Source organism: Zosterops lateralis (genome assembly GCF_965231275.1).
Source record: "Zosterops lateralis genome assembly, chromosome: 18".
Lineage (NCBI taxonomy): Eukaryota > Metazoa > Chordata > Aves > Passeriformes > Zosteropidae > Zosterops > Zosterops lateralis.
This window is the reverse complement of record NC_139778.1, coordinates 12,339,937-12,358,517: the sequence shown is the minus strand read 5'-3', so window position 1 is coordinate 12,358,517 and position 18,581 is coordinate 12,339,937. Positions and strand designations below refer to the sequence as shown.

The 18,581-nt window shown below is 42.3% G+C and overlaps 1 protein-coding gene across 5 annotated transcripts in view; it reads right to left on the bottom strand.

Annotated features, from left to right (window-relative positions):
• Positions 1-1,529: 1,529 nt before the first annotated feature.
• Positions 1,530-18,581, bottom strand: part of SLC16A3 (solute carrier family 16 member 3) — a 43,340-nt gene continuing 26,288 nt past the window's right edge. For 3 of the 5 annotated variants that reach the window (XM_083874478.1, XM_083874477.1, XM_083874479.1), the window contains 4 exons: positions 9,582-9,826; positions 8,918-9,061; positions 7,795-8,562; positions 1,530-6,519 (listed from right to left, as the gene is read on the bottom strand). In XM_083874478.1, coding sequence (XP_083730604.1) covers positions 6,233-6,519; positions 7,795-8,562; positions 8,918-9,061; positions 9,582-9,804 — 1,422 coding nt within the window. In that variant the 5' untranslated portion in view covers positions 9,805-9,826 and the 3' untranslated portion in view covers positions 1,530-6,232. Of the gene's footprint in view, positions 6,520-7,794; positions 8,563-8,917; positions 9,062-9,581; positions 9,827-17,001; positions 17,096-17,411; positions 18,432-18,581 lie in introns of those variants that run through there. The other 2 variants (XM_083874480.1, XM_083874481.1) reach the window with 2 other exon arrangements.

The following is an 18,581-nucleotide window of genomic DNA, read 5'->3' as shown; positions in this document are numbered from 1 at the left end:
AACAGACAAAGAAAGAATGTGGAGAAGTGGAAATAGGGAGAAATGGTGGAGATCATCCTAAATTATTAAGCCTTAGTCTACAGTCTTTTCTGTGACCAATCCAGGATGCTTGGGATGGGATGTGGAACAAAACAAGAACTCATTTGGTACATTATACACTAGGAAGAAAATGCTTAGTCCTGAGCATAACAAGAAAAAAAAAATTGCTTAATTACAGCTTGGTTCAGATCTGCAGGTGTTACAGGCACAAAGGCAGGCCACATCTTCTGGTTTTTCCCTTAATCCTTAAAGAAAGGATAAACCAGGGTAATTTGAGGTCATGCACAGATCTTTTTCTTAAAAGACCCCAAACAGTAAATGTTTCTCTGCTCTCATGGCCAAAAAAATGTATTTTTAGTTTGTCTGGCATGTCAGCTATGGATCTTAAGGCATATTTTTCAACACAACTCAAAAAGTCTTTTGCTGTTTAATAGTTTTAAATACTAAAGTCTGGATATACTTCTTCACTGGGTTCAGAGTTCTATTGTGAAAGGTTTTAAACTCTTGAAAGAGTAATAGATGAGAAGTCAGAAGAGCAGGAGCTACCCTTTCTTAATCCTCTGAAGTATTCATCTGGGAGTAGTGAGGAAGGCTGCCAGCTGGAATGTTGCTGACATGGCGAAGGAAATACAGAGATCCGTCAAGGAACTAAGCGTATAACTAGAGGTAAGTAGCTTTGTACTTTCTCTCTAATTAGCCATACATTCTCAGACAAATACAGGACTGCTGATCTTGCAGACCGTATCACTAGCAAAATGCTTTTAAGAGCATAAGTATTTTAATGCCCTTTAGTAGATACACCTTTTTGCTACAGGCACAAAGATGACTATGTCAGATGCACTAAGAAAGCTGCTAAATTAATCCGTTCCAAAGCTGTTGCTTCTCATACACAGTGCCTTTGTTGTTGTCAAGGTTGTTTACTCCTACACAAGTAGAAGAGTACTTCTTCAACAGGTCCAGCAGCATGGAACAACAGCTGTGCAACTCAGGTAGGGCCCATTTTCCTCTACAGTGAATGGCCCTACTTCCTTTCAGACTCGAAGAGAACCAGAGGGAAAGATAAACTTTGGTTTTCTGTCACAAGCATGGGCTGACTACACGGTAATAAGTTCTGTCATTTTAGTCCACTCAGTAACATTGATTCCTGTAGCAGCATATAGCTTGATTTGGCCATTGTGGTGGCAAAGCATTTGATTACACCTTAAGTCTTGTCAGTTTAATTAAACTGGCATGAAGAAGGTAATCATGTATCTATTCACACATGGCGGGGGGGGGCAGAGCATCACTTGACAGTAAAGACAGCTTGCTGGCATGTCGATATTCAAAAATTTGGGCTTTTTAAGTCATGACAGTTTATAAAACTTTACCTGAAAACAAAGCCTGGAGCCCTATTCAGAGGAGAACGTTAATATTTTTGAACAGCACAAAGCTAATCACTGTTACTTTAAATTAGATGATGCTTTAAAATAGTCTTCAGGATCATTTACAGCAGAAGCACATACCCATTTTGGAATTGGCCAAACGGTGAGTCACGGCAAAAGCAGTACCCTTGCCCACATTAACTCCTGGCTGCCTGTCAGCTAAGTGTCAGCTCTTCTCTATAAACACTCTTGTCCCTGTGTAGCTGTTTAATAGGCATGTGCAAATGAAGCCAAATGTCCATATCAGGGTGTTCATTTTTTCTGATCTTATTTTCTCAAACCCACAGTTTTTGACAACCACATATTTATTCACTACATTTGCAACAGTTTGCTAGAAAAGCATTTTAAAAATCTAAGTATAAATATACACATTACATTAAAGTGCCTTAACAAGAAACAAAATGTCATCTTGCACAAAATTGAAGTGTATTCCCATAATCCTAAAGACAAGTGTGGCAAAGAGACACAGACGCACGTACACAAGTCAATATACTTACCGCTGTAATATGTAAGACTTTGCATTCTGAAATTCTTCTGTTTATGATTGTCTACCAAACTAAACATTTTCTTTGGGTTCTACCAATGGTGCATATGTGAATTTTGCTTTTTCATTTTGAAGTCTGGTTGCTTGATTAGGGGAATGTTCTAATTTATTTTTACAGAATGATTCTACATTGCCTAATACACGTTTGTGTGGATGAAATTTAATATTAGCACAAGATCTCTCCAGTCCTTTACACCATACCTTCATACCATCTCAGGTCTTAACTTTAGGGAGCTGGCTTAGCTTGAAACAGACAGCTGCATCACTTTAAGACTTCTAGTTCTGCTGAGGTCTTCTAGGCTCCAAATGGCTACAAAATATTTCATTTAGAATTTTTAAAAAAGCAAACTGATCTTTGTATAAGAGGAAGAAAATAATTTTAACTCTGCTCATTGTCTAACAAATGGGCAAACTGTCTGGAATATACTCCTGCAGGTATTTTGCATGTTTTATGTAAAATATATATATACATATGTAAATATGTATGTGCAAACACATGTATACTTTTTTATTACTGGCATTTATACACATTTAATCTTGCATCAAGTCCTTATTTTCCTAAGATCCATTACATAATCAATCATACAATATTTTAATCATAAATCCTACAGTAACAATTTATAGAATGTATGAAGATCCAAAATGTTTTTAAAATTTTGCTAGCCTGCAGAGTAAAAGACCACTCGCTACTTTCAGAAAAATAATTTTTAAAAAAAAATCTTTTGGTTTTTTGATTGTTTACTTTCCAGACTTCTTAGATATATTCATGAACTGTGTGTCTAAAGAAATTACATTTGCTTCAATAGTGTATTATGCAGGAGTAAACTATAACCTTTGGATGCTTGGCAATGCAGTTGCATAATTCCCTTCTTTTTCCTTCTCCCTTTTTTCAAATCACAAAATTTTGATCAGGTGAAGGTCGAACAAAGGTTCATCTTGGTAGATGTTGCATGAAACTGTTCTGCCTGTGACCTTGAGCAATTAGTGTTTCTTGAGCAATGCTTTATGGCTTCGACCATATACATCCTCAAAATATATGGACAAGCACATCTTGCAGACTGCTCTTAAGGGCATCTCAGTGGTATTGAGATTAAAGAAATACAGCACCAAAATACCTGGAGGAATTTTAGTTCCATTCCTTTTAAATATATATATATATTTTATTATATATTTATCAATCTATTTAAAATTTTACAATAAGCAGAATTAAATTAAAAAGGAGCCTGGCTGGACAGTACTGGGAACCTAAGGACTAGCTGCTTGTGGGGTTTAGTTTTGGTTGGTTTTGGTTTTTTGACACATTGGGGAGGAGGGAGAGGGCTATAAAACGAGATCAATGTGGAAGCCTTTGTGGCCATGTCGATAGGAGCAGTTGGATACATGCTTCAGCACAGTTTAGTGGCCAGATCTGGTGTGGCGGTTTCCTTCCCATCAGTATACTAAATCTCTTTCCAAGAACATAAGGGCAGCTGAACAGAAGGAGGACTGGAGAGTTGGCACACACTCGTGTGTTAACCTTGAATGGGACAGAATGGGAGCAAGGAGCTTAACTGGCTCTAGAACTCTGAAGTACTCTCCAGCCTGCCACTTCTGATGTTGCTAATGGAGCTGCATTAGGAGTTTCTCGCCTTTGTATTGATGCTTCTTGTAATTAATTAAAATTATAATAGATTTTACATTGCTCATACGGCTTTTTAAACTGCTTAGCAAATTAAATGCTAACCCTTTTTTTCCTCACATTCAATAAAGGAGTCCTGTGATTTGACCACTCTCATTCAGTAAGCATCTCCTAGTGTCATAAATACTGCAAGCCATTGGTAGGTCTGTGCTGAAAACAGGATAAGAGCATTGGCAGTCCCGCCAGAGTGGGATCAGAGTCAAAATCTTTGAGCTGAAGAAAATAACTAGTATAGGCAAAAGAGGCCTTTCTGTGAATGCTAGTTCTACTTACAAAGATTATTTATGGTTTCTTGTTGAAACGTGTCTTCTTGTCTTCCTAACTTCCTCCTCTTTCTCAAATCGCATAAAATTGCAGCATAAAACTTCTTGTTTCCAGCTTAACCATAAAAGTATTAGGTATGGAAAATGAAATAGAGTCTGGAAAGTCAGTATGATTAGCACAAATTCAATTCTGTCACATATAAAGCAGTCTAGACAATTTGCAGAATGTACAGAAACTTAAAATTGTGCCAAAACCTGAGATCAAAGGAATGAACATTTAGTTCTGTGATAACAGTGTAGCATCATCTAGCAAAGTGAAATCCAGTGATCAAAGCACACAGTAAGACAAAAATGGCTATCTGGGAATCTGAATTCACCTTTGGAAAGGTTTTTAGATTTGCTTTTTGATACAGGGAACTCCAATCTGAAAGCTGCATCAGACCTTCATGTATCATCTGAAGCAGCCTCCAAGGATATAATAAATTAATGTGTGGATTCCGTTTTTCTCTTGCCTTCTGGAGCTATCAGTGTTGGGTTTCAAATACCAGTTAAGTCTTCAGCAAACTGGAGCTAAGTTCAGTAAGTAAGCTGTTACAGCTGGGAAATGTCATTCACTGCAATTGCTGACACTAAATTAATAAAAGACTTTACAATAATGCACTACATAGGATATAAAAACAGTTTATTCTGTGCAGCATCCATTTCTTTTAGAAGCTATGAGTCTAACTTTCCAATTTCTGTGCAAGGTTGTCCTAACAATACAAAACCGTTTTGAAGAAACTTCCAAAATGGAAGCTGGTATCTGAGATAGTTCATTAGAGAATGGTTAATGCTTTTGGCACTTGGTTTCTGTTAAGAATTTAAAGGGGATACTGAGTTTTAAGGGATTAGGGTCTTTTAGTTTTCAATTATTAAGCAGAACCATTTTGGCACCCAAAAGCCAGTATTCCTTTGCTACTAATAAGAAAATGGAATCTGTTAACAGTTAGTCTGTTTTGAAGATTTTTACTGCAGTTACAAAGCCTAGACAGATTTTTATAAGCAGATTTGAGCGGTGGGATGCAGTAGCATGATTTTATATTTAAAAATTACATTTCTTGAGTGGTTTGGGGCGGGGGGGGGGGAGGAAGAGAATGCCTTCCTTTTCTATTCAATACCATAGAAATGATGAACAGTTGTATCATGTTTCCTCAAACAGCAAGAATGGCACTTTGAACTTCTATAGATTAAGTCAGAGGGTAGGGAGGTGGGATAAATGGGGAAGAAACAAACCTCAAAACCAAACATGTTAAAACCTTCCTGTGATGCTAGCATTGCATTTTATGGATGTGTCTAACATGTTTCAAAGTAATTCAGTCTCTTCCACAAGTCTAGCCACTCTATAGGTCATCTGGAAACTTGCATTATTTCTTTTATATGCAAAATGGACACTTTTTCAGAATATTCTACTAAATCTAATAATCATCTTCTCCATGTTCTACTAAACCTAATAATCATCTTTTCCATGTTACTTGTAATATTTTTCAATGCTCTAGGGAAATTTTACTGAAAAGAGTGTATGGAATTGTGGGGTAATTTTGTTCAGTTAAGGTCTGTCAGGATCCCTTCTGCTCATTTTTTTTATTTTAGTACTACCTTGGAATACCACTTGTGTGATCTGCTGAGGACTTTATCTGTAATGTGCCTTTCCAAAAACAGGGTTTCCAGATGATAATTGCAAAGGCTACAGGTTTAGGCAGAAATGCATTTACATAAATCAAAATTATAGATATTATCAAAATTAAATTAGGGCTGAGCCAATTAATCTAAAAAATCTAAAAAGGTAAGAAATTCAAAAATCTCATGGAGACCTTTAAGTTCCTGAGATTTTTATCCATCTCAAACTCTTTTCCCTTCACAGACAATATAGGGAAATTATATTTAGCCACACAACACAGCAATTTCATCAATATTGTCTGAAGTACATATAATTCTGCTTTTCTCAAAATATGCTTTTCCTGTATCTTCCAAGGGAGCAGTTTCTGGTGATGCATAGCAAGAGCCTAATTGTGTTCATAAAAGCTTTTTCGTTTACATAAAATGTATAACCACAGTGTTCCACCTTTTACTGATAAAGCTAATTTTCAAGTAAGATGTTGTCTAGCTAATCAGCTTCCAAAGAGACCTGGTGAGCTGACAAGTCCACAGTTACTAAAGCAGATGGCCCAGCCCTAAACTATTTCTGTTTCTAAAATAAATAGTGTTGAAAATCTTTCTTTTCTAAACACTTTTCAGTTCCTTGTCATGCTCACACACATGTTTCTGGATTAGTTACAACTTCGCCATTTTTTTCAGGCTCATCTTTCAGAAACTGCTCCACTTCAATAGAGTCCACCTTGGCATCTTCAGAAGTTTTGTTTTCAGATTTGTTTAATTCCTCTCTTTCTGATGCTTCTTCTTTTGTATGTGGTTCTTCTGATTTTTTCTTAATGCAGAAGAAATTTCCCGAGGCCAATACAAGGGCTGAAGTGGTAACTTCAATTCCAGCAATAATGAAAACAAACATGTACCTCCCCGTTGCATCCAGGAGTTTTCCTGAAGAAGATAGTTAACAAAAATTATTATCTTGCAGTGAATATTTTTTGCTTTTTAAAAACATTTTTACTCTCCTGTCTAGAATCATCATGACTACCTAACCAAGTTTTTTGAAATAGGATTTAAACAAGTTTATAACAAAGTATTTCTCAATTATTTCAGTTCAGTTTAATGGTCACTGACATTACATGAAATCCCAAAACACATATTCCACTGCACACACAGAGGCATGCAATTCATCTGAAATAAAACCAGCCTCGTCTTCAGATGCAAGAGATCAAACACGTGCTTTGTATTTCAGATAAGAATGTGTGCATCCATGGATGGGATCCATATCACCTGTATCATGATCTCATCATCATTATCCTCTTGTTCCCAATCTCATTTACCTTTCTACATGGGCAGTGCACTGTCTGCTTAAAATGGAAATCTTAGTCAATAGTCAGTCTGGAGTAACTGACTGATTATGACACTGGTAAAGGTAAATCTTCACAGGATTCAGTGCATGTGAAAGACAGTCTGGAGGATATGAAAGAAGTGCCTCTCCAAACCTGAAGATAAGAGGAAGTAGGGCATAGTACTGGTTTTCCCATGAAGGGGGTTCTGCCAAAATAAAAATACTTGATGTTTTTAGTGTCTCGTATAAACAGTAGACATTTTATGGCAGTGACCTGGTGGGGATTGGGAGGGAAAGTGTGTTTCAGTTCAGAGTAAAATGTATGTTCTTTGATTAGTAATTAAATTTGTATTTTGCCTTCAAATTAATGGATTTTACTATTTTGTCACGTCCCCTTATTCTCAGGTTGTAAGACGTGCAATAGAAGCACTCTATCTTCATTAAATCAGTCCAATTTTATAATCCTCCTTGTAAGATTTTTTTTCATCCTTCAGATATTTTCTTTCCTCCTCCAAACCTACTGTGGATATAGAGAATGTATCCCAATATTTCCCAAAGAAAATTTACAGGTTTCATATTCTGAATCCCAGTCAGCTATCTACCAATAAGAAGTTCAGTGCAGGCTTTCAGAGGAGAAATAGCAGCATCTCCAGATGGCAATTTAACCAATTCTGAAATAGATCCAAGAGGGAAAATGTTCATTCCATCCCTTTTTGGACTATTTCAGAGTGTAACTGCAGAAAGCCTTTGAAACATGTGCAACGCTGGCACAGTCCACATTTCTCAATGACTCACATCTTTTTCTCAGCTCCCTTCTATTTTGTGTAAATGGATGCAATGCACACAACTTTAAGTTCTCAACTAAGTGGTATACTTGCCTGCTGATGGTGGACCAATCAGAACAGCCACAGCTTCTGCCAGGAGCACTAAACCGATAGCACTGGAAAACTTCTGCGTACCAACGATAGCCATGAGAACTTCAAACTGAAGAGCACCTACCATTCCATAAGAAATGCCAAAGAAAATGCAAAAGACCACCAGTCCAGTGTAATCAGCAGACATAGAACCCATAAGATCTGTAAAGCCATTAAAAATCATAGCAAAACTGAAGAGGTAGACACAGCGTGGTCTAACCCATTTAAGACCAGCTACCATTCCACAGATTGGGCGAGCAAAGATATCAATGAATCCCAGAATAGTCAGAAGAAAAGCTGCATTGGTGTCTTGATACCCTAAATCCTTGGCATAACTCACAACAAACACTGGGGGAACAAAGAGGCCAAGCACCATGATAGATGCTGCTAGTGTATAGATTACAAAACCACCGTCTTTAAAAACACTGAAATCCAGAAGTTTTTTCTTCACTTTCTTCTCAGCTGGCTCTTTGGTAGCTTCAGCCTTCTTGGGTGGCTCCAAAGGTCTCATTAGTGCTCCGCATACACAGCAGTTGAGCAGCATCCCACCCAGGATGAGGAATCCTCCTCTCCAGCCATACTCATGTTGTAGTATCTGCCCCAACGGTGAGAGAGCACAAAGAAACACTGGACTCCCAGCAGCAGACAGCCCATTGGCCAAGGGACGGCGTTTGTCAAAGTAACGGTTTAACATGATGAGTGAAGGCTGAAAGTTTAGTGCCAAACCCAAACCTGTAGTAGAGGGTACATAAAAATTATTACTGGCCTACAATATCACTGTAAAGATATTCTAGTTACAGTTTTTCTGACTCATGACTTAAAATAGCTTTATCCCAAATTGACAAAAGGATGATAAGATAACAAAAAGTATTCTACTCCCATAGTATTCTTGTACTTTATGATTACACTTTACACTATTGAACATTCATGATAAAAATAAATGACCTTTTAATTCCACATTTATCTGCCATCTTTATAAAAGCCCAGCTGGGTGATCCTGATGCTTTGGGTATTTTTCACTTATACAAAACTTCAGCCTAAAGCTGAGACCTAAGTTGACTCATTTTCAGCAATGCATAGTACTTACCTGTAATCACACCTGCAGTTAGATAGATCTGAACGATGCTTGTGCAGAAGGAAGCTATCACCATCCCCATTGAGGCAAAAAGGCCACCCACCAGCATGACAGGGCGACAGCCAAAGCGATTGACACATACACTACAAAGTGGACCTAGGCAAGAAAAGCAAATTACAGTTGCTAAGATAAACCAACTGATTTATGATTTTATGACACTTTTGCAACTGATTTTTATGACATTTTGTGTTTCTTTGGTGGCCTTCAAAGTGTAAAGTTCATGGTTGGAATCAATGATCTTAAAGGTCTAAGGTCTTTCCAATCTCAGTGATTGTGACTCATTTTGTACTTTGTTCATACAGTCAAGGCCAATCAGGAAAAATGTCCTCTCTGTAGTCAAATACTTGAATCTTTTTTAGCTTCAGAGTGCTTCGTGATTTTTCTTTTTTGTCATCTTTAGCAACTACTGAGTTACAGAGATGTAATTTTAAATCCAACCTGGATGGACTTAAATAATCTTTTGATTTATGTGATTAATAGTAATTCTTCTTTGGAATGCCTTACTTGCACACAAGTAATGATATGCAGTCATGATACACACTGTAAATGGCTGTAAGATTTACAAACTTAATTGTATGACACAATAATGCTGTTTCAAAACCAGATAACTACTCACCTGTTCCGTAAAGCATGGCCAACAGAATGGAGGAAATCCATGCAGTGTCACTATATCCAATGCCAAATTCCCGGATAAGTTCTTTAAAGAAGACACTAACTGCCTTAGGAAAGGCATAGGAGAATCCTGTGATGATAAAACAGCCAAAAAGGACAGCCCAGCCCCAGCCTCCGTCAGGGGCTTTGACGCCTGATGGACCATCATCAGCTACTACTGCTCCCATGATGAAGAAACTTGTGTGTTCCCTACGAAACAAGAAGCAATTAGTGTCTATAAAATTGCACTACCATTAAAACTAAGGCATGGAACTACTTAAAATAAAAGTCTTGAAGATGCAGTGCAGTTTTAACTATACCTTGTTTGAATTTAGTTCTTACAAGGCTTGCAAAAATACAAGAAAATGAGATGCACACAGCTGAGTTTTAAATGAGTGGCCCCTCACAGCTCTCAAAATCAGAGCTGAATTTCATCCAAATCACTGTTTCATCAAAAAACTGAAGCCATAACAGCATTTCAGAAGTGTCTATGACTTTCACAAATACGTAATAATTACGGCATTAAACCCTGCAGGATTTTTTATATAAGACCTTGTTACATGAAGCCCCTGGCCTATTCACTGAGGAGACCAGATGCATCACAATCATTCTGTGAAATGGTGGACTAATCACCCAGATTTTTTATTCCCCACTGAGGACAGCAGTACAGCCCTGATACACTGTTATCTTGAAAAGATAGAAAGATCCCTTTGAGATGATGATGAGATAACCTTTCTCACACATCGAGTGTTGGCAAGTGAAGTTTGTAAGCTAAACTGCAATGAAAATCTCGATGAGCCATTTTTGTGGATGCTAGGATGCTAGCAACTGCAGCAAAGCTCAGTACAACTGCCTGCCTGAAGCAAATACTTTCCATTGTTGTTATTACATGATCAGTAAGAAAAAGTAATATTTGATGAATCACATTTTCTGTATGCAGACCTAAGCATTTTTGCTTCTAAAAATAAAAAAAAAATTTTATTATAATGTTACATTCTAGGCAATAATGCTGCCAGGTTTTAAAAGGGAGAGATGTGGGGTAAATAAGACACTGAAAAGGCACATAAAGAGTCACTGTATGTGAGGAGTGCAGGGAGTTATTGCATCACCACAGCTAGGTTTTTGTAGGATCTGTGTTCTACCCAAGTCTTGAAAATGTTAAAGTGACCTACAAACCAAGATCATTAAATGTTAAATCATACGTGAACAAAAATTGGCCATTTTCTTTAAAGTGTAATTGATTATATCAGTGTTTCTCTTCAGTGGTATCTAAAAGAGGAGAGCAAGCAGAATTGTAAAGAATGTTCCTGCTTGCAACAGTTACAGGCCTGCACAACGATTTTTGTAAGCTGGGAAATGTGTAATTCTTACAGCTCCATTTCAGAACCAGGCTATATATGACACAACAATCTGATGCAGACTTGTCTAGACTGCAACTGAGCATCAAATACATGATTGTTAATAGGTCAGTATGGATGTACTTACTGTGGTGTTTAGACCAGCACTCCCACTTCTTGTAAGAAACAACTTTATACGCATGATAGAGAAATAAATCTGGCCATGACTATGGCTGTTCTAATGCCTTGGGCCTATTTGACAACAGAAAGCCTCACAGTATTGGCTTCACCTCTTGTTTGCTGTTTTATATCAAATATAAACAGAAAACAATTTATCCTCAGTCCAACTAGAACATAAAATAATTTAACAAGAAGGGAAACAGAATAACTCCACAAAACTACTCATTGAAGTGTCTGTGGCTACAGATGGCCCATTTGCTGATTGCTGAGAGTCTGTAAAAACGCACAGCTTGGTAAACTCAGCGATTTCTGCTGCAGGATTTGAGCTGCTAAATAAGAGTCTTAATATGCACCTCTGCCAAGACCTCCAACACTGGGATCTGTCCACCCTTCAAAACTCTTTTTCCCAGTAGCTTTTTTTTTGACTCAAGGTATAAAACATTCTTCAAATAAGGAGTTGTTTTTTTATAGCAATAACCAGGCAGCACAGAGTAGGTGCCCAAAGGATAATCCCTGTGACAGTGGCAATTCTGTAATATTAATGATAACACGGGAAATGCTCACGGAAGTATCTCGACTTAAATGTATAAAGAACAGGAAAAAGATGCAAAATTGAAGCACTCCAGGGGATAGGAAGCATTGTCACTCACACTGCTTCCAAGTTGTCAGAATATTTCATTTGGAGTGAAGGTTTAAAATGTTGGGGGAAGGGTTGGGCAGTTTTTGTTGGTTTCCATTACCCATCTAATAGGAACACAAAGTTAGTAATAATGTATGAGCATGCTTTGTTGAAAAATACCAATTGGCAATGTCTCCAGACTGCTTATACAGTGCTGGACGGAGACATTCCGTGCCCTGTGGCCTTCACCTCTGCGCACAGGCTGGGACAGTCTCCTTTACTGCGTTTTAAGGGCCGCCTCTGCAGACCCACAGAGCCGAACCCCGACAGCAAACGACACCCACGCTGAACGGAGCGGCTTTGAGGAGAAACACCGTTCAGAACTGCTCGGCAGCACGCTCGTTCCTCCCAGAAGAGAACTGTCCAGCCTTTTCCAGGGGACAGACGCCGGTGGGCGCGGGCGCGGCTCGGGGGGACCCGTGTTCCCGCCCCTCGGGCCGGGGCTGCGGGAGCCGCACCGGGACGTGCGGGACGTGACTCGGGCGGGCGCGGCCCCGGAGCTGCGCGCGCGGCACGGGCGGAGCCGGGGGCGCGCCCCCGCCCAGCGCTCGCCACCGCGACTGCCCGAGCCCGGTGCTCCCCCAGCAGAAGGAAATACCCTCCTTCCTCCTCCCGATCTCTCCCGTGCCCGGCAAAGCGGGTCCGCCTGTGAGAGACGCGTTCTGCTGAACCTGCCTTAGGAACTCACATCTTTGCCATGAGGAAGCCATCTCTGAAACGGCTTTGTGTTTGGCTGTGATGAAAGAGCTCGACTTGCTGATGTGAGGGAGCCTGGCCTACCTGCCAGCATTTCATAAAAACAGGGCTACAGGGAAATACACAGTGATACCTCTGCTTTACATCATGCCTACTACCACATTTGGCTAAAAATCACCATAAAACGGCACACCAGATTTCAAGTGCCATCCATTAAAGAGTGGCTCACATTTGCACACGCATCACAAACAGCTCTCTTAAAGGGAAAGGCTGAGAGAATTCGGATTGTTCAGCCTGCAGAAGAGGATGCCCTGGGGAAACCTCATTGCACCTTTCCAGTGCCTGAAGCGGCTACAGGAACCCTGGAGAGGAACTTGTTACAAGGACATGTAGTGACAGAACAAGGGGAAATGGCTTCAAACTGACACTAGGTTTAGATAAGGTATTAGGAAGAAATTCTTTAGTGTGAGGGTGGTGAGGCCCTGGCAAAGGTTGCCCAGAGAAGCTGTGGCTGTCCCATCCCTGGAAGACTTCTAGGCCAGGTTGGACAGGATTTGGAAACCATGGCAGCAGGTTGGGAAAAAATTAAGGTTTCTTCCATAAACACAGCAAGGATGTACTTCACCCTGCTGTGGTGTGCCTTACTAGGCTAAGACTGTATTCACCTCCTTAAGAAATAATAAGGAAGTAGTGCAGAGGTTCCTGTGCAAAATGTACAGATGAAGGGTACCAGCTTTAGAAAAGGCAGGTTTGTGGTTGATCTGCACAGGCAAAATTTTTACTTAGGATTGCACGACAGTGCTGGGATGCTATCAAGGCCTACTAAGACAGAAGGCTACTGCCTAACTCTTGCAACAGCTTGCTTGCTTTCTGCTTTGGCTAGCTCAGCCCTATTTAGAGGCAAAGGATTACATTTAAATGGTTGTGGCTCCATTTCATATCTTCAGAACAGACATAGTATTGTCAGTATCTATTCCAGATTCCTTCTGTCATGAATGGATTCCTGCTTTGGTAATGTGTAAAATAAAGGTAGCACCTGGGGTTTCATCTTCCTGATATTATCTTCTTGTTGTCATGGAAACTAATATAGACTCAGGAGGAAATACTAGGTAGCATTGTGGGTGGTGTGCTGGTGTGGTTTCTGGGATGATGTATGTAGTTGCTCTTACTGGCAACATAGTTGTACTTCATGGTCAGCAGTATGGGTAGGAAGGACATTTATGAGCATGTACACTGGCCTATATAGCTTGAGAACTTCCTGTTCTCAAGAAGAATTAATTTCAAGAATTCTGAAGAATTAATTTCTTCTAAGTATGGCTGAAATGTACACAACCTTGAATTTCTATGATACAAATAAAAAAATGGTTATCAAAAACCAAACAAGCTTCCAAGCAGGGAACCCAGTTCAGCCTAGACTTCAGTCTGGAACTCCACCCAGTTGAGAAATGTGTAACTACAAAATAAGGAAGATGGTCTTGGCTGAGCAATGCAGACATCCTCCTTCAGTTTTCTTATCTGTGAAACAAAGAAAATATTCTCTTTTCATAGGATGTTGGGGGTATGAATATATTGAAAACCATAGGCTGCTCAATACTGTGTTAATAGGAGTTATAAACCTCCTGTATTTGCCCAAGAGTATTAAAATCTAAGCAGACTAAACAAAATATGCATGTTATTCTTGGTTTTAAGTGAGGATTCCTAAGACTAACCAACTCTACCTAAATTTTTCAGGAAATTATTCCAGAAAAAAAAAGTTTTAATATTCTCCAGACCCTTATGATAGCCCTCTACATATACAGCAATTACCCTTTGTGTTGACATTGCTGACAACTACCTATTCAGCATGACTTTAACGCCTTCCTGATTCTCTGAAGTACAAATGCATATATCTTTAAATCAGATTTTATTACAACAGATTAATTACAATAAAATTACAGATTTTATTTCTATCAGGTAACTCATAGAAGCCATTTAGATAGGCCACTGGTATTACCCAGTAGTGCATTTCCTGTGGCTTACCTGCTTAGATATCAGCCAGTTGAATTATATGTTCATTCCAAAGGCTGCTGCAAACTTCTGTTCCCTACAGGATCATTACCATATTTACCAATGCCTGTCCTGACCTCCTGTTCTCCCTGCAAGGCCCACCAGTGACTGCCACTGCCCCATTTTGGCCTCCTCCACTTCAACTGAGACAATTTTCCAGATCTGCTGCCTTTCTTAAGGACTTGCCAGTTTTTCCCATTCTCTCTTCCCCCTCTCAGAACTCCTGTGATAATTCTGTGCTGTCTGTAGCTGCAAGTGATGATCCATACCAAATCTTGACTATTAATAATTCTCCAGTCCCCATTTAGCCTCAAAACAACTGTTCACTGCTGCTGCACAGTGAGTAACATTGATCACAAGTTATTAGCAGACTGCACTGACAGTAAATTCACACTGCAATTTTATGTGTAGCACATAACACTAACCAGTCTAAATTCTATTATCTGGGCAAAGTGCTCTATAGGGAAAGTTGGAACTATTTATTTGCTTGTTTTATTTTATATCCTGAAAATGTTAGAATCCCGCTCTTTATATTATTTGGGAAAACAAATATACTAGTCCTATTACAATAGCTTTGTTGACCTCCAGAGTTACTGTATCTATATCAAATGCCCAGTTTCTGGAGAAGTGGACTTACTTTGCTAGAAGTTTGTGGGGTTTTTTACACCACATCCATTACCTTAAGTTCTTCATGTCACATCACAGCAGCACCTTAACACCAGAGAGCACATGCCCTTTCTGTGTCCACAGAAAAGTGACAAACATGCCTTCAGTTGTATTGCAATTATCTGACTGTTTTCCATATGCTTTCAAAAATGTAAGTTGCAGAATCCCAACTTCATTGAGGAACAACTTACAAATAATTTTCACGTATCATATATATATATATATATATATCATGTATAAAGTGCTCACCTGCACATGCACTGTATCTCAAGGTGAGCACGTGTAGCTGAATATAAGTGAGAAAAGGTCATCTGGCTCAGAAGTGTTATTTTACACAATCACTTTGGACAGTGCAACTGCATAGTAGGTGGTCATACATTGAGATACGTGAATTTCCGATTCAGTTATAATTTAAACTGTCACCTTTTTATTTCTATAATATACCTTGAGTTATACTCCTGACTGAACCACAAGAGGTGTACTGTACTAACAGATTCTGATTTACATTTTAAAACCGCTGCCACACTGCTGCTTCTGAAATAAACACCACAAAACCGTTCATGACTCTGTGACACCCTAAACTGTACGGTTTGCTCAAGAGGAGTGCATTTCCACTCGTGCTAACGGTCTGCGCCTGTGAGGAAGCTGAATTACTGAAATTCAACTTCACCTTTGTGCGCTTTTCCTTCTCTCCACAGAGTTGCTTAGAAGGCAAGATGCAGCCCACTGCATGGGTGGATTGTAGGGAGCATCAGAAAAAGGCTCTTTCCCTTTGGGAGATGGCGAGGGGACCGTGGCACGGGACGGGCGGGGAGCGGGAGCGGGTTGGGGATACGATGGTGTTCCGGCCGCGGCGGCTCGCGGGGCGCTCCGGGGCGGGCACGTAGCCCAGACGGCCCCGGGAGCCGCCGCCGCCGCCGCCGAGGGTCACGGAGACCGGGCAGACGCCGCGGGGCGCCCCCCGCTCTGCTAAACCGGGTACCGGAGTTCATGTCCTTATGAGGGAACAGTCCCTCGGGCTGCTCGCCGCTCGCCCTGACGGACCTGAACGGTCACCGCTGTGACAAAGAACTCCGAAATTCAGCTCCCGGGGCTCGACACTGAGACAGGGGGTGAGCAGCACGGAAAGGAGCGGGGAGGCGAGGCTTCCGCGGAAACCCTCGTCCCCCAGTAACGGCGTGAGGCCACGAATGGCGGAAACAAAGCCCGGGCTGGCGGGTGTCCCGGGAGCCGCCGGTGTGGCGTGTACGTGCCCTCGGGCCAGGCGTGACCGGCTGCCGGAGGGGAACCCCGGGCAGCGCTCCCGCAGCAGGAGGAGCGGGGCTCGGCGGCCAGCACCGCTCCGCGCCCGGACAGCGCTTTCAGCCGGCGGCGCTGGGGAGGTTGGGCGACCCAAAGGCACCGCGGGTTTCCCGACGAAGAGCAGCGCCCGCGTGGCCCCGAGAGCGAGGAGAAACGCAGCGCCCCGCCGACCCCGTGGGATGTGCCGAGGGGTGCGAGGACAGTCGGTGTCGCGCCCACGTCCCCACAGCGCCCAGCGCAGCCTCCGGGCAAGGGATGAACCCGCGACTCCCACGCCGCGCTCTGCCCAAAGCTCGGGCGGCGCTCGGGCGCATCCGCCAGCGCGGAGACCCCCAGGCAGAGAAGCGCCCTCCTCGGCCAGCCCGGCCCTCTGGGCTCAGCCCACCCGGACCCCCGGCCCGCGCTCCACACACGGCGTTCCCCCGCGTGGGCCACGCAACCGCTCCGAAACCTCCCGCACGACGGCGCGGCCCCGGTACCTGAGTCACGTCCCGCGCTTCGGCGTGAGGATGCCGCTGCTCCCCCCGGAGCGCTGTCCCCGCGTGCCCACGCGGAGCCGCCCCAGCCCGTCTGGTCCCGCCGGCCGGGGAGCGCTCCCGCGCGGCGGGTCCGTCCGTGTCTGCTCGCCCCGCCCCGCACGGGGCGCGCCCGGGTCCTGCCGCCGCCGCGGGGCCGCTCCCTCCGCCCTCCGCCCTCCGCTCCCCCCGCCCTCCGCCGCGGCTCCTTCCGCGGGGCCCCGGCCGCGTGCGGCGCGTCCCCGGGGCCTCACAGGGCACCGGCACCGGCTTTGCGCTGCCTGCGCGGAGTGCAAGGCCAGGCTGGGTCTGCCGGTGCGGATGCTGCACGGGCTGTCCGGAGGAACAGGACCCGAGCAGTGACTTCAACTTACCAATGGGTTTATGCGGTTGAGGTTTGTTCTGTGCTGCCGTTTTTTGTTTTCCCAGGAGCGATCACAGTTTCTTCATTGTCTCCTTCCATGAGAATTACGAGCTTCCTTGTTTTCTTCTTAGTAATTTTGAGTGTGATATCGTGCATTCTGTAGACAACCCTCAGGCTTCCCTCCTCATCCTTTACCAAGGGAGCAGTCCCTGCAAATATGATTTCATAACATCCTCTTCCTTTTACATCAGTATGGAGTGAGCTTTCTGGATTAATCTCCTGTGACTCGACTGCGATTCATACAAATGTTGGATTATAAAACTGAGTGTGTGCTGATATTGCCCTTTAGCATCTATGAAAGTTGTGGTGGGATTCTCAAATGCACTATAGAAAGTAGCACTCCTATGGCTGCCTGGGCTTTAGGAAATTCAGGATTAGGTGCTCCACTCTTTTGTGTGCTTCTGGCAAACAATCCAGTCTGTAGGGGAATGGCACCACACCTTAAAACCTGTGTGCAGTTTTCTTCATGACAAGACAGACGCTGAGGGGCTGGAACATGTCGAGAGAAGGGCAGTGGAGCTCAGGAAGGGTCTGGAGCACGAGTCTGATGGACAGTAGCTGAGGGAGCTGGAGAGACCAAGCCTGGAGGAAAGAAGGCTCAAGGGACACCTTATCACTTCCTACAACTACCTGAATGGAGATTGTACCAAGGAGGGATCTGTCTCTTCTTCTGGGTAACAAGTGATAGAACAAGAGGAAATGATCCCAAGTTGTGCCAGGGGAGCTCGATTGGGTATCAGGAAAAATCTCTTCTCCAAGCAGGCTGCCAAGCATTGGAATGTCATGTCCAGGGGAGTGATGGAGTCGCTCTCCCTGGAGGTTGGGTTGGATTAAACAGTTGGATTAGAGGTATGGGGCTACGACACACAACTGTCTTCTGATGACATAAAGAACTATTGATAATACTCTGTCTTCTCTAAATTAGTGTACTTCAGGTATCATTTGGGTGCAGCATTCAAGTTTTTGGAAGGCAAAAGCTGTTTATGTGATCTAGAGAAACAGAAGAGTGTCAGAACATTACGGGAAGTTTGCCTCATGACCTCCAGACAAGCAAGTCATGTAGAGTGACTAAGGGAAAATCATGCTTTCGGCCTGCTCCACGTGTTACATCTTCCTCTGT